Raw genomic sequence first — 23,121 nt, 5'->3', positions numbered from 1 at the left:
AGTGGAAGTGTATTGTGCTTGTGAAGGTTTTGCAGAGGCTCCAGTTGTGCAAGACCATCCAAGAGCTGCTCTCACATGGTGGAGGATGCAGTTCCACCCCTGCTTGTAGGTGTGTGACAGATAAATGTGCATTCAGGTCAGACTGAGGTGATGTCTCACATGTTGTTCTTTCCATCCATCCCTTCTCTGCTGCTCTCAATTACTTTATCTCTTAGGTTATAATATTTTCCTACTTTGGGTATGAACTGCTGCAGCACTGGAAATCTTTTGCGATCAACAAATCCCAGACATAAAGTTCAAGTTTTGTGTTGGCAGAGGTGCCTAAACCATTGTACAAAAGAGAAGCCTTTATTATGGAGTTAGGGTTGGAATCCACCTCTTTGCCAAAACCTGTGTGCTGTGGATTCACAGGCAGCACAGACCTTGGGCAAAAGGAAGTAGGGGTTCTTTTACCCTTTCAGCACTTTCAATATATTTAATAACTGTTTTGCTTATTATGTTGAAGTCCAAGCACTTTTTTTTCAGTGCTGTGCCACAGGATATTGTCTGTCCTGTTTGTTTGTGATGCTCAGCCTTGCTTGAGGAGGATGCTATTATATGAAGATGACAGAGAGCTCAGTAGACATTTCCATAAGCTACGTTCTTCTGATTGTGTAGCACTGTGATGATTCAGCTTCAACAATATTTACTTAGCCTCTTTTGTTTGTTTTTCACATGCCATCCCACTGTTGTCACTGTTTGATTGACTGTCCTGTTTGATGTTCTCAGTGAGATATATGAAATAGCTTGTTGCTGTCTGGCAATAAAACATCACTTGAGAAGTACTTAGGCTCTTGCTAAGTTAATGTCTTTCTAACCCCCCCCCCCCCCCCCCCCCCCTAATTTAAGAGTTCTGCTGTCTCTTATTCTCAGCTATCACTCTGTGTTTCCTGAAAACCTCCCTTCTGACAGCTGCCCAATAGCTTTTCTGAGGTTTCATTGTCTGGGGAGATACTGCAACTGGAAACCAGCCCCATGGGAGATGGGCAGCTCAAAATGAAGAGTTCAATACGAGCAGTCAGGTATTTTTTTGAGCTCACAGTGATAGTATTCCACCCAGTAGGAGCGTGGGGGTTTTTTGCATAATTTGAATAGTTTCTGCTGCACTGTGATAGGACCTAAATCAGTGGATTCTGAGCAAACATCTTCCCTTTCAGAGGATGCTTAAGAGAATACAGCAGTTGACAGTACCAGTGCTTGGAGACAACAGCCATACCTAAAACTGTATTATTCCTAAAAATGTTGGATAATGATTTGAGAAATCCCAAATAATGATTTGGCTTTTGTTGTATAAAAACTTCTTTAATCAGACACATCTTCTACAATGGTTAAAAGAAGCTAAGTTCTAGAGGAGAAGGAGAGAAGGGTGTCTTTTTTTGCTAATTACTTCCATGGCATTGATATTGTGGATGTTTCATCCAAATCTGTTCTCTTCCCTTGTACCCCACCTTCAACATGTTCATGTACCTAAAAATAGAGAGTGGATTTCCTGAACGGGTAGACCAAGTGGAAAGATGGTAATGTAAATCAAAAGCCTAGAAATTCTAATTCTTGCATCTTTTGCTGCTTTTTAAGCTCTACTGTGTCCTAACATTGAAAATATTTTATTTTGAAGGTGGCCCTGAGCCCTACATTGAAATATTTGAGCAACCCAGGCAAAGGGGCATGCGTTTCAGATACAAATGTGAGGGAAGATCAGCAGGCAGCATTCCAGGAGAACACAGTACTGAGAACAACAAGACCTTCCCTTCCATCCAGGTAAATACTGCTTTTATCCAGGAATTACCAGTGCCCGTGGTGCTCGTAGCAATGTGTTGGACTCTGCACTGTAAATACAATGCTTTTCATCTCTCTTTCTGGGATTCTTTCCTTGGCATGCAAATGGAGCTGCAGCAGAGTGGGAAAAGAGTTACTTGCTCCTGGTCACGAAAAGATTTGGTTTCCAGAAGGAGGAGGAGAAGGTGCAGAGGTGGTTTACAAAGTGCTGCTAGAGGGGCCACAGTGAAGACTCCAGGGCTGGGAGCCATTCATTAGCAGCTTTCTCTGTGTGCACGTCTGCTCTGCTTCCTTACTTGGGTGACGTGGGTTTGGTTTTAAGGTTTGGACTGCAGCACGAATTTTGGGAGAGAGTTGAAGGAATTTGCCTACAAAATGTGGAAAGGCTTTGAAACGTTGCTGGGCACAACATGAAAGAAGGCGCTCTGTGCGAGCAAACAATCGCCCATGATGGGGAGAATGGGCTCTGCAAAAGACACCAGCCTGAAGTGTGTGAAGTCAGAACTTAAAAATGAGCTCGGAACGGGGAACTGAGTCCTCAGAGCATCTGTAGGGATGATGAGTGGGGTGGTTGCACCACGGATGGGTTGGGAAATCCAGAGTGGAGGGATTCAGAGGAGCCCTGAGAGCTGTGACCAAAGCAGGGACAAAGACAGAGACAGCAGAGCTGGAATGGAACCACTTAGACAGTAGCTTTCATAGGCTGGACAAAGGAGACCCTAGACAGGTAGGGGAAGAGAAGAGAATTTCTCATCTCCTTGCTGATGTTTAAGTTTGTCAGCTGAGGTTAGAGGAAAAAGCTCAAATTTAAATGGGAAGAGCACTTGCCATCTTCCTGTCCGGGAACAGAGGCTGTGTATCTGTGTTTGCAGAGTATGCCAGCATAAAAACACCAATGGGGAGCCCAAAATGGAGTCTCTGGAATCACAGCAGGACATTAACAGATAGAGAGGATGTGAAATGTGAGAAATATGAGAAGTTTTATGCTGAAGCAAAAAAGCTCTTTAAGAGGGAGGGTTTGAGAAGGAAAGTGTTGGCAGTCATGTGTTGAGCAGCAGAGTGAGTCTCTATTGCATAAAGGCAGCTGTGGAAGCTGGTCCAGCCCTGGAGCCAGAATTAGTGAGGGAAGAAGCAAAGAAGGGTTCCCTTTGACTATCACAGTGCCAGATCTGGTTAGGGAATGCAGGAAATGGAGATGGTGCCAGACTCATTTTTTCAGCACTCTGCCAATTGAACAAGGAACTGTGTGGGCTGTTGGCAAGAGTAGAGGCTTGCACAGACTCTCAGCCCCAGTCTGTGTCAGGGCACAAGCTGAATGGGCTGAATCAAGCCTTAATTCTTCTTTTCTTGGACTGTGCTGCACATGAAGGCCAGGCGGAACCCAGAGGGGAGGTGGGACAGGGTATGTGACCATGCAAGCCTGGCCAAGTTTGTTCTTTTGAAAGGTGACTATTGATGACAGAGCTGATTGTGCTGATAGCAGGTGATTTCTAGGTGAATTCCTGCCTCCCTGGAGCCCGTGGGAGGCTTTAGTGCTGATTGGGTTCCAGGGGAGTGCCCTCTAGAGATGGAAACGTGAAGAGAGGGGCCAGGAAGAGATGAAGTTTCATGGTGTGGTTATGAAGATGAACATCAAGGGGGCACGGGAGAACCAAAAGCAGCTAGATCAGGCTTCACATTCATGGGGCTGGGTGTAAAGTGAGGGAGAAATGATGTAATGGTTGAAGAAAGTAAAGGAGCAGTGGAAGTATCATTTTAAGGGTAAAAAGTTACAGTGGCTTGTGTGAAGACTGAATGGACCCAAACTGGAGATTGATGCAAACAGATGATGACAGGTAAAAGAGCACAGTTCAAATTAAAGATTTGAAGTGTTGACTAAAAAAGGATACATGGTGGATCTTTGGAGTCTCAGGAAGAAGAAAGGAGGGGAAGGAGAGGGACTGTTACTTACAGGGCAGGGGAAGTGGAGGAGGAAAGCTCACCTCTGCACAAATATGTGCCTGAGTAAGTCTTGTATTTGCTTTCAAGCTTTTATGTGTCAAACAATTTAGGCCAAACTATTTTTCCTCCTTTTTTGTTTTTCCTTTTACACTCCCTCACACTCGGTGACTTCACTGGTAGACATCAGCTTGAGGTTGCTTTCATGCACCTGAGAAAGGAGCATTGAATTGGCTGATGACTGCTGTGAGAGCTCTGGTAGGAACTTGAGATTTTGGTACTGCCCAGCCTGAGTGTAAGATTGACTACTCATCTGAGAATTAGTTGGGAAAAACCCAACAACTTCAGAGGGGATTGTGTCATGTTTGTCATGTTATCCTGTATCTGCTAAGATCCTCTTTCGCTACTTAGTGTTCCATGCACAGGTGTTATCCTCATCCCTGGTCCTTTATGAGTTTTTTTCCTAAAATCTTTGGAGGTAGACTTGTTCTTCAGACAACATTTCTGTATGGTCACATGCATAGCTCTGTGTTTCTTCCACAGAGCATTTCAGGATAAAATTGATTTTCTGTAACAGATGAGGGCCGACACCTAAAACCTTGAAAACACCCCACATTTTTTTTGTAGATTCTGAACTATTTTGGAAAAATCAAAATAAGAACTACACTGGTAACGAAGAATGAGCCCTACAAGCCACACCCCCATGATCTGGTTGGAAAAGACTGCAGAGATGGCTACTACGAAGCTGAGTTCGGGCCGGAACGGCGAGTCCTGTCGTGAGTAATGGTGTTGCTTGGGAGTTTGATTGATTGTGCAAGTGGTTTGCTAGTCTGGTGTTTTAAAACTCATATTAATGATTAAAAGAGCAATTACAATGCTGTCTTTGCTATAGTTTGCTAATCCATCCTGGGAAACTTCCCCTGGAAGTATTTCCTTCTCTTTTTGATGTTACACGTGTACTTTTTCTTTCCTGTCACCCTCTTCTTTCCTTCAGCCATTCTCCCAATGTCTGTCTTCTTTTCCTTTCTCCCACTTACTTTTTTTAGCCTTGTTTATTAGTACATCTTAATCTTGAGCATGACTCTTTCCTACATGTAAAAATGATGAGTAATAGAAAGGGTAACAGCATGAGAATTTGTACTTCGTGGTGATGAGGGAAGTTCACACCTTCCATGGAAATTATATTTGGACTTTCTGGAGAAAGTTTGTAGTGGCTGAGTATCATGTAACCTAGAAGACAGTGATTGTGACACATCTGGAAATGTTAGTAGCTGTCACTGTTGTTGCTTTTGGGGTTTTTTGACTGAAGATACAGATTCTGCTCGGGCCCAGCTCTGAAGAGTAAGTGTGCCAGGGAAGGATCTGCTTGTGGATGCAGAGAGGAAAACTCAGGATGTGTACAAGACATTCCTCAGTGCTGTTAAGAATATCTCAAATACAGTTGTATTTCATGGTGTTTCCTCCAAGTTTACCAAGTCTCGTGTAACAAAATAAAAGCAGAATAAGCTGCAGCAAACATGGAGTGATTATTGCTGGAGAAGGGAATTTAGAACTGGCAAGCTGTTTGTGGTTCACAGTTTGCAATGTAGGAAATATGGAAGTAGGCTATTGCTTTGGGGTAAGCATAACTGAGCTGGGAAGAAAATCAGGTGAATATTTCAGTGTATAAGTAGCTCTTACACACAGCTCTCAGGCCAATGGGATTCTGTTGCTGTTGGTGAAATTACTCCATGTTTACGTGGGTTTAGTCAGTAGGACACTATTAAAGGAGAGAGCTGAAGACACATTTGTTTTGAAGGTGGTGATTTATTTCACTATGAAATGGTGAAATAAACAGTGGAGATGCTTCTTCAGCATCCAGCCCAGGCTGAAGGGATCAGGGATGGCATCAGCATCCAGCCCAGGCTCAAGGGATCAGGGATGGCATCAGCATCCAGCCCAGGCTCAAGGGATCAGGGATGGCATCAGCATCCAGCCCAGGCTCAAGGGATCAGGGGTGTGCTGCAGTGTGTTCTGGTGGCACAGAGCACCCTGACTTGCAAACATCCTAAACTCCAGCAGGACCTTGCATCTTCCTCTGGCCATCCATTCACCAGCTTCCCCTTGGTCTTCTCAGATCAAGCTGAGAAGAAGAAGAAGCTGTTCTGGCCCATCCCACTTCCTCCCCTCAGCCCTGTGCCTGCTGATCCAAAGCAGAAAAGCCTGATTGCTTAATGCCTTTTCTGGCCCTGTGTTCCCATCACTGAGTGCAGGCAGACCCTGAGGATTGCTTCTCCTCTTGGCATTTGGTTGCACAGGGTTCAGTGTGGAGGCACAGGCAAGCCTTCTAGAGGGGCCATTGCAGGATGTCATGCCAAGAAGCACTGGGATGCTCTGCAAATATTTATTTGCAGATTGTGATTTCATCTCCATTATATGTTTGCATCAAATCCTGCCCTTTGGCATAGTGCCATTCCTCTGTTTCACTTCTAGCACTGGTGCTTGTTTGCTCCATCCATGAATTCTTCTCAATATTTTTAGGATATGAGCCTCTCAGTTACCTACAGAATAGTAAGTGGGCTGCTTTCATGTTATTGATAATTGAAACTGTGAGCTTTGTGTTTGACATTGGAGGTCCTGATGGGAGGAGGCTCGACACATTCCCTTTGAAATGTTTCCAGCATCGGTACACTCATTTTTTTTAACAAATCATTGGTTGCTTTAAGATGAAAGAACAGTATGATCCATAATTGGATCTGGATGTTTAAAGTCATTTTCCTTTTTGTGGCTGGTGACTCAACCTTCACATTCTTCTCTTCGTGTTGGAGAAAAGCCTCATCCAGTATTAGTGAGCAGGAGATGTCCTCTGTCAATAGTGTTTCTGGCTCTTTACTCTTGCTGAGCATCCCAAATTGAGCAAAAAATCCTTTTTTTCCCCCCTCAGTAGAAGTGGAATTACTAATCACAGATTTTGGGCTGCTCTGAGTAATTACTCTGCTTTCTGCTGTTCAAAGGTCCCCATGTTTTAAAGTTCCCAAGCATTTTGTTCTGCCTGTGGTATAATGATCTTTGTACTGCTGCCCAAACTTGATCAGAGCCCTCCCTGGCCGAGACATCAAGGCAAGGCTATGAAAGTCAGAGCTTGTGGGCTGCCTGTGTACTCAGACTTTTTACTTCCTAGTTTCTTCTCTCTGCAAGGATGATATCATAGTTTTCTTAGCTGTTTTTAATTTTTTTCTCTCTCTCTTCCTACTTCTCCCTCTCTCTTCTTGTTATCTCACTTGCTTCCTGTCAGCGCCCATCAATGTGAAACCCCAGAGCCCTGCTGGGGCTCTCAGCAGTTCCTCCTCTGCCCCAGCTCTGCCTAGGCATGGCTAAACACACACTTTCACTGTGACAGCACAGCCTTTGAAAGCTGATAATTGATAATAAATTGATAATCTGACAATTCTGGGCTGCTGAAAAGCCTCCTGTCCATGAGAGGCTTCCTTTGGGGGTATAACAAGGAACCTCCCCTGTTTGTGGACTTGGAGGTGTGCTTCAAACAATCTATGGAATACAGTGGGTGTTCTGAGGGGGGCAATGATGTGGGCTGTGATCCAGCCCTAAAGAAAGTACTTCTTCCAGGAGCAGGTGGAAATGGGATTGCTCATCAAGGTACAGTCCCAGGGTGAGTGTCAGTAGCCACGATAGGAAGGCAAAGTGCTTTAGTGAATGATGAGATGCTGCTGCATCTTATTTTCCCCTAGGTCATGCCATGTTCAGTTTGCAAAGGAAGCCTGTGCCTTCCTCTGCTGAGCAGAGGTTCTGGAAGTGGAGCCTGAAGTGGAGGCTTTTATGTGTTTATTTAGTTGATGGCAGAGGGTTTAGGAACCTCTGAGCACAGCGTGTTGGGCACAGACAGGAGAGTTTAGGGAGATTAAACTTAACATCCTGCTAGGATAGAAGTGTACAAGCACTCTTGGCAGGAAAAAGGACTATCTTTAGGTGCAGTAGGATGCTCTTTTACTGAAGCAAAGAAGGTTTGTAGAGTTTCAAAGGAAGGGAAATGGCTGGGACTTCTGGAGAAAGATGCCTGGTAGAACCCATCTTCAGAGCTTATTATAGCATCATGAAACACAGATTGTTTCTCTTTTTTTCTTTGATGATGTCATGGTTTTTCCATGTGGGAAAGAGTCAGCCTGCCTGGGACTCCCCCCACCTCCTGCATCAGGGTGACCTGCACTTTTATGCAAATCAGGAAGAGCAGAGCTCTTCAGAACTTTTCCATAACTATGTGAGATTTAAAAACTTGTTTTGACCTGTTTAAAAAAACCCCTTTATAATAGTGTTTAAGATTTACATTCCCTGATAAAAGCAGGAGAGTAAATCCTTTAACTAATGCAAATTACCAGGTTTATTGATTACAAAAATGATTGTCATTATAAATCACCCAAATTGAGTATCTTACTTTTTAATCACTGTAGGTTTACTGCAGAGTGATAAATTTTAATATAGAAATATATATTTTTAAGAATGTAAATGATTTAGAATTTTATTTTAGGATTTTTTTCCTTCTGTGTCTGCCCTTACTTTAGGAAAAACAGCTTCTTTCTCTTCAGGTCTTCTATACCCTTCTCAAAAGAAGATTTTTTTTCATTTCTTACACTGGATGTTATCACACTAATTAACATGAATATTATATTTAATAGTCTCCACTGAAGATGTTATTAGTTGCTGAAATCTGGCCACATATGCTTCAGTTTTCAGAACCTGGGCATTCAGTGTGTGAAGAAGAAAGACCTGAAGGAGTCCATTTCTTTACGAATCTCAAAGAAAATTAACCCTTTCAATGGTGAGTGGAAATCAGCTGGTTCTCTTGGCAGGGTGATGGGGTTTTGTTTGTCCTGTCCTGCCTTTGCTTTTGGGTTGGAGCTTTATTTTCTTCTCCAAAAAAATCTCTTTCTGAGAAGCAGTCTCCCCCTTCTGTGTCCCTCCCAGTCTTTCTTCCCAGTCATCATGTGATGAATCTATTTGGATAGTTGCCCTTTTTCTTTTTATATTGAGTTTTTGTGATTCCCAGCAGCAGTCTGAGTTGCTGCTTGGACAGAAGGAATGGGATAGCAGCAGAAACCTTTCCTGGAAATGTCTACAAGTATCTTGGGAGTTGGATTTCCCCAGTTTTGGCAGTGATGAGAGTAAAAGACTGAATTAGCATAACTGCAACGACTTAAGCCAGTACAAATCTCAATTTCCACTTTCTCATCTCTTCTCTTGCTGTGTCTCTTGTGGCCAAGCCAGGGGGCTGATGGCCCCCTGGGAACTGCCCCTCACTTGATTTCACAGCATGGCATCTCAGAAACCCACAGCAGGATTGCAGTGTCAAGGCTGGGCTGGGCAGGGCTTGGAGCAGCCCAGTGGGAGGTGGGAGGTGTCCCTGCCCATGGCAGGGCTTGGAACAAGATGATCTTTCAAGTCCCTTCCACCCCAAACCATCCTGTGATGCTGTGGTTGGGCTTGTCAGGGTCAGAGGCAGGGCCTGCTGCTGCAGAACCACACCTGTGAGGGGTAGCCCACAGGGTTTTGTTTGATGTGACTGATCTGTGGGCTGCTCTCAGGAGGAGTCATCCTGCTCTTCCCTCCATCCCTGCTCACACACTCCCACCACTTTCCTCACACCACCACACACAGGGGCTGCGTGGCCCCACAGCGAGTTGCTCCAGTGGAAAACCAAGTTGAAAGCAAAAAAATAAAAAAATGAGAGTGGTTTCCCTTCAGATGAACTTGTTAAACCAACTCCCCTCACAGCAATTTTACTGCCAAGTTCTCTGCACAGAGGGGGTGGGGAACACACTGCAACATTTTTTGGCCAATTGCAGTGGGACCAGAGTGCAGGCACAACTGAGGAAAATGAAATGATAAGCATAAATACCCCCAAATTATTAGTTAAGCAATGTCAGTGTAGTCATGTATTTCCCTAAGTGTATTTCCTTAAGCAGGAGCTTGGAGATTCTCCAAACACTTCAGTGGGTTTTCTAATACCCACAGAATTCTTGCTATATTCAGGTAAGATCCTTAATGGAGAGTTGAGAGCTGGATTTCTGGTGCCTTTAAAAATACATGTCCCTGAATTGGGACAAAAAGAAGGATGAAGAATTTATCACAGAATAAGAAATGTCTTAGATATTTTTCTTAATTTTAGAGCAGCTTTTTGGAATCAGGCTGATGGCCCTGATGACCCATCTGAACAAATGCCCTAATTAAGATTATGTATGCACACAGTATTTTGACAAGAGTTTAGTTCATCAGCACAATTTCAACACTTTAAGGGTTTGAATATGTTGCCTTGACTCAGCCAGCTCTACCTTGATTTCAAACAATAAAAGGGGAACTTTTCTTTAGGAGGAAGTAGAATTTTTACAGTTGTTGACACTTTACTCTACATCCACTAATAAATTTTGGGGGGATTACAGAAAGTTGAGCTCGGTAGCAGCCGGGCAGATCCTGGGCTTCTTCCCACCAGTCCAGCAGTGGAGGAGGCCACTTTGCTGCCCTGGCAGCAGGGGAGAGCCTGCCTGGGTGACACACAGGGCAGCAGCCTGCTCTGGGCAGGGGCTGTGCTGAGAAGGGGCCGCTGGCAATCCCCAGCTGCGTCACTGCCCTTCAGCGCATGTTAACGTGTCAGCACAAAGCACAGCCACTTGAGAGCGGCCTCCAGGGCAGTCCCACGCTGAGCAGAGCCTAGAAGGGCCTGGGACCAAGGTCTAATAAAACAGAATTAGTGACAGGAGTGGTTTTATGTGTTTATTTAGTTGATCAGAACGGGGTTTTGCAAGCAGCAATCGTTGCAAACGTTCAGTGCTTGACAAGGTTGAGAATTTTATGTAGGGATTTAGTTTGTTTAAGGTCAGAGGAGTGTTGGTACATTTTCCAGGATTGTGCAGGCTGTGCTGAATCCATCCTGCATTGTGCTTTACCTCTGTGTCTTCAGAGAGGCATCTGACTGCCCTGTTTAGAGACATTCTGGAGCAGGTCGCGAGTTGGTGTTACTCATTTCTTGTATGACATCATCAAAGGAACTTCATGGAAAATGAGCCTTCAGGGTGCTTGTGTATAGGTAGGCTTTTCTTTCTTCTTTCCCACTTTCTTCTGGAACAAGCATTCCCTGTCCTGAGCCCCCTTTTGGGGAAGAGAGGTTGAGTATTGACCCTAAACAATTGATGCCTACCTTGGAATCCCTGGGTGATGGGAACTTGTTTGCAGATCACTGCCATGTGCCCAGCTGGAGGTGCATTGGGGTCATTCTGCCAGTGCACCTGTGTAAGGCTGTCTCCCTGTGAACTCCCAGTGCTGGCTGACAGCATTTGTGCCTTGTGAAGTTCAGCACAGGCTGTAGGAGCTGTGTGCATTCACTAGGATGGATGACTTGCAATCAGGTTGCTCCTCTTGTGTTAGCCTTGTTTGAGAGAGAGGGAATTGCTGTTTCCACATCGTGGTTGTGATCTGTGGTATTCCTAAAGCACCTGCCATATATTTTAGCCTTCTAACAATCTCAAGAATTCTAGAAATCCCTTTTGTCTCTCATCTCTGAGCACTCCAGGGAAATGGGGCACAGTGTCAGCCTAACATGCAACTGGGACTCCTCGGCATGGTGGTGATGATGATGATACAAATAGCACAGCATCGAAGGAGCAGAGTTACTCCTCCAGTGGAGCTGGTCCATGTCTGCTTTCTATGGTGTTTGTTTTCTTTTAGGAGCTGTTGAGTTGTGCCATATCCTTGTCTTCCCATGCACTGTCTGATGTACAGCCAACTCAAATTAAAAGAAGAGCCAGTTTTCAGTTAAGAGCTTTTGTGAGTGGGTGTGACTTGACATAGAGACAACAATTGAGTTAATAACAACTGGAGTTAATTGTCAATGAGGAAAAGCCCTAAATGTTTTCTTTAAATTATGGAAAAACTGTACTCAGTGCAGTGTTACAAAGGACTGACCTTTTTCTAGCCAAATGCACGGCAGCACGAAAACCCCGGACTTGTCTCGGAGTGAGAATCCCCAAATTCCAGGCGGTTTTTATCAGTGGGGATAACCTGACTTTCCCTGGAGCTTGCCACAGGCTCAGTCTTCCTGCTCCTTTGCAGCTGCTTGTGCTTAGGAGCGTGCAGTTCATTTTTAGGCTCTCCCCTGCAGCCCACATCTCGGCACGTCTGCTGTGCCTCCGCAGCGTTTCCTTTGCGTTTCCCCTTTCCGCCCGCCGGCGGCTGACCCTGCGCTCGTCACTGCCGTGCCGTGACGCCCTCGCTCTGCCCACGCCGGCCCCTCTCCGCGGCTTCCTCCGCCTCTGCTTCCATGAGAAACCCCCTCTCCTCTGCTGCTGCTCTCCTGTGGCGTCCCCAGGATCCCCCTCTCCACCTGTGCCAGCTCCGTAGGGGGTTTTGTGGAGTTTCGTGGATTCCGTCAGTGGCTCTCGGCAGTGGGGACGGGTTGAAGGTGCCCGCTGTAACAATCTCCTCGGACATCACAAGAAGCTTTGAGCTTCTTTTCTTTTATTAAAACAAATGTGCAGCCTCCCAGTTACATCCTGAAGTGTAAAAGCGTAGTAGTGAGTCTCATCAGCTTTTGAAGGGACACAGAGCAAACCCACTCGAGGGAAGCTGCGTGTCCTGATCATGGCATGGCCCTGGCTTAGCTTTGGGAAGCCCTTTGTTCCTCTGCTCTCATGCAAAGGCTCCTTTCTGCTCCTTCCAAAATGCATGTGTTAATAGTAAAGGACAGCCCCCTTTCAAATTGTTTAAAAAGGAAAATTACCAGGTAGCAAGACAAATATGCTGACTTGTTTATTTTTTTTATGATAGAAACAGAAACGCCTAAAGAACGATATCAGGAATGTACAGAGCCTGATAGATACACTCATTTAAATCTGTTCCAACTTTACCTTTTTCACACTGAACTTAAAACAGGAAAAGAAGCCAGAGAAACATTGTCTAGGTGAAACAAGTCCTGAGTTTTGAAAGCTTTAATTTGTATTTACAATTCTTCCTTGGCCAGGCCATTTGCCTCCCCTGAATTTCTTTCTTCTGTAAACCAGGGAAATGTTCCACAGAAGTTTGGGCATTGACTGGCTGGAGAATGGCATCTGAATTTTAGTTGTTTGCACTCACCAACTCACTGACATTTTGCTTTTTGAAAAATGGGTGTTGCTGATGCATGTTCTGTTTCAAGGTACAGGTAAAAGTTTCTGGTTTTTTTCTGCAGAATTGATTGAAAATTACCTTTTGTGGCTCTCAGTGGAATAAAACAGGTGTGCTGTATTGGGAGAAGAAACACAGTGCTCCCACAGTCCTTCCCTCCCCTTGTTCCCAGCTTCACCAGGACTCTTCATCAGGGACTGTAGTGACAGGACAAGGAGTAATGGGTTCAAATAGAAAGAGTGGAATTTAGGTTGGATATACAAAGGAAATTCTTTATGGTTGCCCAGAGAAGCTGTGGCTGCCCCATGCCTGGAAGTGTCCAAGGCCAGGTTGGATGGAGCTCAGAGTAACCTGGGACAGTGGAAGGTGTCCCTGTCCATGGCAGGGGATGGATCTGGATGAGCTTTAGGGTCTTTTCCAACCCAGACCATTCCATTATCCTGCTCCTTGGGAAGTGTTAGTAAAAGGGTACCCCAGCACCAGCAGGGACACAGGCTGGGGGGATAAGCTGGGTCTGAAATGGACCTCCTGGGCACCAAGAGGGACCTGTGGCTTGCAGCCCATTTCCCTGCCTGGTGTAAATCAGCAGCACCTCTGGAAGAAGCTCTGCTTCCACCAGGGCTGCCTGTCGTGGGAACCAGCTGGCTGCAAACAAGCCTTTTCCTCTTCCCTTCTGGCAAGATAGTTCTGAGCCAGACCAGTTCCTTGATCTGCTTCACCACATGAGAGCTAAGCCGGCCTGAGCAGTGCTGGAAAGGTTGGGCAGAGCCACCTTTTGCAGCAAAACCTCTGGCATGGACCGAGTTAGACTGCCCAGTCGGTATCAGGGCCAAGGGGGGTATCTTTGTACTCCAGGAGCAAAACCCTGCAGGCAAACCACTTCTGTGTCATCCCTTAAATGAAACTGAGCTCCCAGCATATCCCTAAATTAAAAACCCTCATCTGCGTAAGAGAGAAACAACTCATGATGATTATTAATGATGTGTGTTCCCCACACATGTGGGGAGTGATGTGTGATGATTATTAATGAGGTGTGATCTCTGGGGTGTTTTAACTTGTGGAAGGTCATTCTCTTTGACATCTCATGTGGCCCTGCAGCCCCTCAGTGACAGGGGAAGGTCACAGGATGTCCCTTTGCAGCAGGGTGAGCTGTGCTCTCCACAGAGCCCCCTCTCTGACTGTGTCACACCACATTGCCCTGGAAGTTTCCATGCAGGTTAAGTTGAGATGCCTCCAGCTCTGCCCACTCCAGAAGGGTGACATCGTTAGTTGGGTGATGGGCTCTGTGTGAGGGATCTGCTGTTTGATAGGTGTTATCAGTCAAAAAACCAAACCCTTGATCATTTCACTTCAGTGTTCAGAATAAACTTCCACTTTCCCTGATGCATCACCTTATGAGTGAACATCAGAGCCCTTAACCCCCCATTAAATTAATCATAGAGATGGCATTTTATTGGCCTTGCTGGATGTTGAAAGCTATTGAAATACTAAAAAACCTATAAAACTATAATTAGAAATTAATAAACAGGATGCCTGACACCATTAGCATCTTTAATTTTGTGTCCGAACTTGGACTTGCACGTTGGTGTGTTGAGCCCAGAAAGTCTCCAGTTTTGTGTTACAGCAGCAAATCCAGCAGGTCCTCAGTGGAATTCAGTGGAATCACAGCAGAGCATCTCTGGATTTTAGAGATAAAATCTTGGAGACAGGGACAGCCCAAACCTGATGCTTGGGAGCTGCCTGGATCAGCCAGCTCAGGTTGGAAGGAGTTCACAGTTCAGCTCACGTGGGGTGTTTTGCCCACACTGGGACTGTATTGGTCCTTCCCCACCTTAGCAGACAATGGATTAGGGAATTATTTCCAAGATAATGATTTAGTAAAGCTGAAGAACCAGCATTTTGTTCAGAAGAGTTGTAAACAGATCTATAATGAAATTATTTACTGGTTATTGTAGTGCCTTTCCAGATGAACAGCAAATCCTCCCTGGGTTTGACCATAACTCCAGGTACTCCTTTTGCAACCCTCTTGCCAGAATCTTGGTGAGCGGGATTGGATTTCTTTTACCATGGTGCTGCTGGTATTTTTATGGGCTTTTTTGACATCACAGTCCATATTTACCTTAGAATTTTAGTTATTTTTAAAATATTATTTTAATTTCTGTGAGTTACTTCTGAAAGCTCCTTGTAAAGCTTATGATTAGTCCTTCATGTGTTCCTGTGTGCAGAGACAACTACAGTTAAAGGATTTCTGCCAGGTGAAGGCTATTTTTTGTAATTAGACTGGGCCATCACAGGAATATACCCAGGCTTTTGGTCGGGCTCCAGCTCTTTCAGCTGGATCCAGATGAAGACACTAAGGTGTGGTACCACACAGCGAGCAGCAGTCAGAAGAGGAAGTTGAACCCTTGCCAAAACCAGAGAACTTCTTCCCTTTTTGTTTTTTTGGTTCTTGTGTTGTGTTGGAGCCTTTTTTCACCACACCTGTGCCCCCAAGGTGCCACATGGGATGATGGTTTTCCTTCCCACCTGCGATGCTCCCCGGTTTCAGTCCTGCTTGCGCGGAGCTCGCAGGGCTTGGCGGGGTGGCTGCTCCTCCTCTCCAGTACATAGCGTTCCCAAAATCTTCGACAGTGTTTCCTAACTTTATTGACTTCAGGTTTGTCAGGTTTAACCCCTCTGCTGTCCCTCTGCACAGAAGCTGTTGGAATAAGATGGGGTGACATGACCGTCCTCCACCCGGCCGCGCTCCAGGCGTTACTCAGGGTGTTTGTCTGCCTCGGCTTTGTTTGCTTTTAATATTCCCAAGGTGTAAACCAGCATCCATTCCAAGTCAGTGGCTGCTCTCAAATGGACTTCAGAGGGAGCAGGATTAGATGTTTGTTAAAAATAAGAGCATTTTGTTTTGTTTGGATGATTGTCTTGTTTTGAAATGGGTGAAAGCTGTGTGCTTCTTCATATGCACATGGAATCTGGTGTCTCTCTCTTTTTTGAAGCGTGTCATCACAAGATGGAGTTGCAGCTGTCTTGTTCTCCTTTTCTTGCACTGTTATGTTCTTCTTGTGGGGTTAAAAATAGCCCAAGAGGAATCACTCTTGACTGAACGCTTCCTCTTTCAAACCCCACATTTTTAAAGATTCTATTAAATGGTTTATGAAAACATGCAAATCAGGAGCAGTGGTTTTGCTGCAATAGAATGAGCTGTACACAGTGATTCTGTCCCTTGCCATTCCTGGCACACAACTCCTGTGTCAGGTGTTGGACAGATTTACTGGGAATTTGCGCAAGTTTGTAGCAGAGGAAATGACATCATTTGAACATTAGCATTGCTAATTTTCTCCATATCTAGAGTATTTTTGCTTTTATGGAGTACTCTTAGGCTTCAGTCTGCTGTTAGATGTTTCTGAGGAAGAGTCACATTTCCCTGTGGAGGGCCTGGAGCGGGGCTGAGGCTCCTTTAGTGTGAGAGAGGGCCTTGGTTGCACAACCACGATGTCCTCACTTTGGCTTCAGGGTCAGGAGCCAGATCCAGATTTCGTGCTCAGCTTCCATCCACAGACAGCTTACTCAGGCAAAGGTACTGAATCTGTGTGCTTAGTTTGATAGTGAAGAGGTTTGAGGTTTGAGCACCCCTTGGCTCTCTGCAGGGACCCACATGGTCACCAATGGCTAACAGGAATGTGAGCCCTGATGTCAGGGTGTCCTTGGGAGCTTCCATGATGTCAGGGCATGGATTAGAGCTGCTCTCCTGATAGCCTTTTTGCAAGGTGCCCTTTGAAAGTGCACTTTTCCTTCTGTGTTCTCTGAATCAGCTGTACCCAGAGGCAGCTGGGCTGTAAGTCAGCCAAATCCGGGTCAGGCTGAGGAGCTGTCTGTTCCAAACCCGTTTCCTAAAGATCCTCTTTCAGGTTAGCAGGTGAGCTAATGAAGGGCATTAAAGCATAAAACCGTGTGTGTCTGGTGACACAGTGAGCACCAACCTGCACAGTGCTCACGGGCGGGACTCCCCTGGGCTCAGCACTTCTGAAGCTCCCACAGTTGTTGCTTAGTTTTGTACTCGCTGCTGTATTTGCCTTGAGATATTGCAGATCACAGGCTTGGAAAGGGGAAAGGTGACTTGATTTCCCTTTGCACTAGAGACCAGGAGAAATTGATATTCAGAGCACCAGAAGGACTCAGAATGCCCAGTGGAAAGTATTCTGAGCTCATCACACTGACAATTTCACACTTATCAAAAGGTAAAAGGAAGAAGCCATCAAGTGGGCATTGTGGAATCCCACTCGTGGCAGGGTGGAGACCTGAGCCAGTGATAAATGCTAAAGGTCAGAGCAGGCAATGTAATCAGTACAGCGTGGTCCCCAGGCTGCTTATCACAGCCATGTTTAATCTTCTGCTCCTGCAAGAGCCCTTTGAAAGGGAGGGCAGGAGAGTGGAGAGCTGGTGATCTGGTGGCTTGGCACATGTTGGCTTTGGGTAACTGTGAGGAGTGTGAAACAGCTGAACTGCTGCTGGGAGGGGTTTGGGGAGACAGAAACACTTGCAATTATTTTAATTATCAGTACTTCTACTTAAGTGAAATTAAGCCAGTTTCTCATTTTTACTAGCATTGAGTGCCAACATAAGATAATGGTTTAGTGTCACACCTTAAAGGAAAGTGTTGAATTCAGAGGGGGCTGCTCTGCCCAGAATTGTCCATTAAGCTGGGAATACATTAAATGTTCAGTAATGATACCCCAGACCCTGTGTCTTATAATTAAAATAAGGAGTGAACAAAATTGGAATGCTGAGTTTGGGTTATGCAAACTGGAAGGAATATGCAAGGAAATGGATCCTTTCCAGCAAGGCTTTCCTTCTTGTGTCACAAATCTGTATCCCAATGGCTCTACTGATCCCTGCTCTGAAAGGTACAGCTGTGACACTGCTGGTGATGGGCTGGGGAGGTGGTTTCTGTTGTTTCAGCTTCTTTCTTGCCCCAGGAATTGTCTTCTGACTCTTCTTCCATCTCAGTCTCCAGAGGAAAATAATACCATGTAGCCAAAGAATGTCTTTAACAGGATCCTAGGATCCCTTTGTACCAAAATATTTCTCTTGGGCAGCAACATTAATTTTGCAAATTTTATCATGCACAAAGAATAAAAAATTACTGTTAAGCTTATAGCTACATGAAACTGTTGTGGCAGGCAAGGTGGGGAACCCAGGCACAAGGAACAGATGGGGAGTTCGGACAACTGAACCCTGTTGGGTGCAGGGAAGGCGTGAAAGGCTTCAGTATCATTGGTGTGAGCAAGGGATTCATTCATGCAGCCCCTGTCCAGCTGGGCAGCTCCATCTCTTTTACTGGTGAGGGCTCATCCCCAGTTTGGTGAGGAATTGGTGCTGGTTCTGTGCCTGACCCTGGGTGCTGTGTGTCCTTCAGTGCCCGAGGAGCAGCTGCACAACATCGACGAGTACGACCTGAACGTGGTCCGGCTCTGCTTCCAGGCCTTCCTCCCTGACGAGCATGGCAACTACAGCATAGCCCTGCCCCCTCTGATCTCCAACCCCATCTATGACAACAGTGAGTACCACCTCAGCCACGTGGCTCTCTTTGCTTTCCCCTTTTGTTTTCTCTTCAGCTTGGGATGGGGAATGCCAGCTGCCTGAGGCCTGTGCCAGCTCTGGGTGGCTTCTGTGGCGTGGGACTGCCAGGTGCATGAGTGTCCCATGGCAAGGCACAGTGAGCAAACATTCAGACGTGATCCCAGGGTGAAATGTTGGCCAGCCAGAGTGAGGGTTGTCCATGGCATTCCTGGATTTACACCCAGGTGTTTTTCCAGCCCGTGTTCACACACGGCAGCAGTGATTGCTAGGAAGGGTTCATGCCTGATGTGCCAAGTGATTCAAGTGATAGTAGTGGGATGGGTGGCTGCCTCAAGGCTGATCTGCTTTCCAAGAGTCCTCTAGAGCCTGTTTGTGCCCTTGAGGAGTCTTGCCTTTGCCTTTGCCCTTGTGAGGGCTCTGGATGGGACTTGCAAGAGAGATTTATGGCAGTGGGAAACTGTCTGAAGGCCTATTGTGTCCTGGTTGGTGGCTGTTTCATGGACAGGTGGGCAATGGAGGAGTCCTTGGTCACCCAGGAGGGTGCAGAAGTATGTGACACTCCTTCTTGGCACTGTTTTCCACATTCCACAAAACTGGACATCCCTAGGGCATCAGCAGCTGAGGATTTTAGCCCCCAGTGTGTGCTGGACTCCTCTCTGGGAGCAGAGTAGCAAAAGAACTCTTAATCCTGAAAAACTTTCCTGCAGCGCTTTTCATTTCTGCACCATGAGTGTTTCCATGCTAAATATTTGACATCCTCATTTTAGCAGAAAGTACTGAATAAAATGAGATCTGCATTTCCTGAAGTTGTTAGGATTGTGTTGATGTGGGCACAAACCATTGTGAATATGCTGAGTATGAACTCAGATGGCTCTGATATAATTAGAGTCTCCTCCAGAACGATCTAGAAGCTGGAGCTGCTAGCATTGTGTCACTGAGAACCCTTGCACTAAAATAATCAGGGCTGAGATAAAAAACTGATGCACCAGATTTGCAGCTCTGCCTTAGATGCCATTTAGAAATGTGCCAAATCATGATTACAGCTGGTGGGCTGATGTCAGAGCCTGCAGAGCTGCTGTGGGGGAAGCAGGGGCGGTGCTGGGTGTGTGTGGGCAGCTCTGCAGGCACCCAGAGCCCTCCCTGTAGCAGAGCAGCCCTGTAAACAAACCCAACCACACATTGTAAAGAACAGCCCTGCTCAGTTTCACATCCTAGCTGCTTTTAGAAGTGTCAGCCTGCTTAGAGCTGCTCTGACAGCCAGGCTGTGCCCTCAGGGGACAGGGGCTGCAGGCTGGGCACCCTTGGGCTCTGAGGTCTGAGCCTCCACAGATCTGCTCGGATTAGGAGCAAAGAGATGCCATGGAAGCCAGCTTGGACACTTCAAATCCAGTGTTTCTTCACTTTCTCATCCTTCATAGCTAGCCCAGCTCTTTCCAGAGAAGTGTTAATGTACCAGGGCACAGGCTGCCCAGAGAAGCTGTGGCTGCCCCATCCCTGGAAGTGTCCAAGGCCAGGCTGGATGGGGCTCTGAGCAACCTGGGACAGTGGAAGGTGTCCCTGCCCATGGCTGGGGAGTTGGAAATGGATGATCTTTAAGATCCCTTCCAACCCAGACCACTCCTTGATTCTCTGCTATTGAGTGCCATTCAAGCACACAGAAGTGAAACATGGTAAAATGAGGCTTTTCCTCACAATTCTTAATTTACCCTTCCTGTGAAAAGCTCCGTGTGACGCTGTCAATCACATGGCCCTGTGCTGTTTCTGGGTTTGTTTGGTTTCCCTTCCCTTGAAGGGCTCTGATTCATTCAGCAAATGAAGTGGTTTGTGTCATGTAGTAGTACACGGGGCTGAGCTCCCACTTAGAATAGTGACAGTAGTAACTGCAGACAGTACCTACCTAACTGGGACTGGTGAGGGGCTACCAGAGCTCTGCTCTAGGTGTAGTCTAGCTGTACTTGGGTAGGAATTGATTCAAACTAAAGCAGATTGGTTTGGTTTGGTTTGTTTTTTGTTTGTAGGGGTTTTTTTGAGGTTGATACCATGAGCTTTGATTTTTGTGTTTCTTCTCTGAGTCTGAAATGGGGAGCCTATGGTGGTGGAGCCTCATGCAGGATCAGTTTCATGGTGTCAAAGCAGCACCAGCTGGATCGTTCCAGACACTTTAAAAGTGTTTGGAGCTGCTGCTCCAGAATGGAGCCAGACACCACCAGGCAGAGCGTGGCTCCATCCCACTGGAGTCACCCATAGCCATGAGATTGTTTGGAATGCAGTGTGCAGCCTTCAGTGGGGGCTAACTCATGCTGGGAGGGAGGCAGCTCTCCATCCTCAGCTATCCTGAGGGCTGTTCTTGTACAGCCACAGCCTGGAGCTGGAAGTTTGAGTGGTTTGGGGTGAAACCTGCTGCCCTCAGTGAAGGTGTGAAATTATGGAGCTGCTCCTGGGCACCTGCAGAGGGGAACAGAGGAGAGGCTGGATGGCCAAGCAGCTCTGAGAATAGAACTACAGCCAGATCCTCAGAGAGGGGAATTCTCCTGACTTGCTAGCCCAGCTCTTTCCAGAGAAGTGTGACTGTACAAGGTAATCAGTCACCCACAGAGCTGCTTTGAATTCTGCAGCTTGAAGGGCAGTGGGGCTGAGCACCACCACCTCAGTGGGGAAAGTATTTGAGACTGCTCTACAATAGTTAGGGAATGGGTGGCACAGCAGTGCTGGTGTCTTGTGCTTGGAGATAAGCTGTAGGATCATGGAATGTCAGACCCTGAATTTCCTGTATGGAGGAAATTGCTTTGTGTGGATTTCAGGGTGTCACACTCCTCCTTGATATAATGAAGTCCCAGCACCTCCTATCCAACAGTGACAGAGCCACAGTAATTCTAGGTCATTAAATCTGCCTGTTTGCTTCCAGGAGCTCCCAACACCGCAGAATTGAGAATTTGTCGTGTGAACAAGAACTGTGGAAGCGTCAAAGGAGGAGACGAAATATTTCTGCTGTGTGACAAAGTCCAGAAAGGTAACCTGGACTAGGTTTTTTCTCTCTCTTTTTCTCAACTGGACACATTCCATGACCATTTTCCTGCTGGGGGGCTGAAACCCCTTCAGCACACACCTCGGAGCGGTTTGGGTTTGGAGCTGGGTGGAACAGCTTCCGGGTTCGTGGGATCTCAGCTCCTCACTTTGCTCCCCCTTTTTTCTGCTGCAAGTTCTCAGTTTTCCAGCTTGACAAGCATCTTTCTGTTTCTCCTGGCCTAGATGACATAGAAGTCAGGTTTGTCCTGGACAACTGGGAGGCCAAGGGCTCCTTCTCCCAGGCCGACGTCCACCGCCAGGTCGCCATCGTGTTCCGGACGCCGCCGTTCCTCAGGGACATCTCCGAGCCCGTCACCGTGAAGATGCAGCTGCGGAGGCCCTCGGACCAGGAAGTCAGTGAGCCCATGGATTTCAGATACCTGCCAGATGAAAAGGGTACGGTTCCAACCATGAGAGGAGCTTCTGAACAGCCATGGCCAATGCAGGACTCGTGGCGGTGGCTTAATGAATAGGAGATCCACAGCACTGCTTTGGCAAAGTAGAGTTTGGGGTTTTGAAAGTTACAGCAGTCAGTTCATTCCCTCTTTCAGTGGAATTACCAGAATTACTGCTGGGTAGCACTGGCATGGTTTGTTAGTGCTGCCATGCCTGCAATGTTTTCCTTTAAGTAATTCCTACTACAACTTGGTGCCACTAGGGTGATCCTTTAGGCCTTCCTTAAAGAGAAAAGCAACACTTTCCCCTTCCACTCCTTTCTCTCCAGATCCATATGGCAACAAAGCAAAAAGGCAGAGATCAACGTTGGCTTGGCAGAAGCTCATACAGGACTGTGGTAAGGAAAATTTTTTTCTTTTTCTTCTTGAGTGAGCTTACATTTAGCTGGAGCTGTTCTCTGTAAATGCTGCACACTCATGTTGTGTTCCATCACAGGATCCAACACGATGGAGAGGCCCAAAGTAGCCTCATTCCCTGTGGTCACTCCTGAAGGGAAGGCGATTAAGAAAGGTGGGTTTTTGCCTGCAGTCTGACAGTGCTTTAAAGAGATAGTGCCCTCTCTTTGCTCGAAATTCTAATCTCTTGAGGCTTTCTTCCTGTAAGACAGTGATGCTTCTGACTGTACAAACTTCAAGCTATCAGTTCTTTGTGTCACCCTCAGTATGGGCCATAGAGGGGTCAAGTAAGCTGTGGCTGTGTTCACAGGGGTCTTCGGATGAGGGAAGAGATGAGGATCTGACACCATGTTTCAGAAGGCTTGATTTATTATTTTATGATATATATTCTATTAAAATTATACTAAAAGAATAGAAGAAAGGATTTCATCAGAAGGCTGGCTAAGAATAGAAAAGGAATGATAACAAAGGCTTGTGGCTTGGACTCTGTCTGAGCCAGCTGTGATTGGCCATTAATTAGAAACAACCACATGAGACCAATCCCAGATGCACCTGTTGCATTCCACAGCAGCAGAGAACCATTGGTTACATTTTGTTCCTGAGGCCTCTCAGCTTCTCAGGAGGAAAAATCCTAAGGAAAGGATTGTTCATAAAAGATGTCTGTGACAGTAAGCAGCTCTCCTGCTGCTGCCCACAACTCCGGGGTCCATCCTGGACAGCAGTGAAG

The 23,121-nt window shown here is 46.2% G+C and overlaps 1 protein-coding gene across 2 annotated transcripts in view; it reads left to right on the top strand.

The window, feature by feature from the left end:
• REL (REL proto-oncogene, NF-kB subunit) overlaps nucleotides 1-23,121 on the top strand; it is a 29,138-nt gene that overhangs the window by 3,375 nt on the left and 2,642 nt on the right. Inside the window, exons 2-9 of one of the 2 annotated variants that reach the window (XM_071443836.1) lie at nucleotides 1,655-1,797; nucleotides 4,381-4,529; nucleotides 8,475-8,566; nucleotides 18,314-18,454; nucleotides 21,383-21,487; nucleotides 21,727-21,939; nucleotides 22,268-22,336; nucleotides 22,435-22,509. In XM_071443836.1, the coding sequence (XP_071299937.1) occupies nucleotides 1,655-1,797; nucleotides 4,381-4,529; nucleotides 8,475-8,566; nucleotides 18,314-18,454; nucleotides 21,383-21,487; nucleotides 21,727-21,939; nucleotides 22,268-22,336; nucleotides 22,435-22,509 (987 nt within the window). Of the gene's footprint in view, nucleotides 1-1,654; nucleotides 1,798-4,380; nucleotides 4,530-8,474; nucleotides 8,567-18,313; nucleotides 18,455-21,382; nucleotides 21,488-21,726; nucleotides 21,940-22,267; nucleotides 22,337-22,434; nucleotides 22,510-23,121 lie in introns of those variants that run through there. The other variant, XM_071443922.1, reaches the window with a different exon arrangement.

Source organism: Agelaius tricolor, unplaced genomic scaffold, assembly GCF_023055355.1.
Source record: "Agelaius tricolor isolate 1412-34295 unplaced genomic scaffold, bAgeTri1.0.p SCAF_1, whole genome shotgun sequence".
Lineage (NCBI taxonomy): Eukaryota > Metazoa > Chordata > Aves > Passeriformes > Icteridae > Agelaius > Agelaius tricolor.
This window is presented reverse-complemented; position numbering and strand designations above follow the sequence as displayed.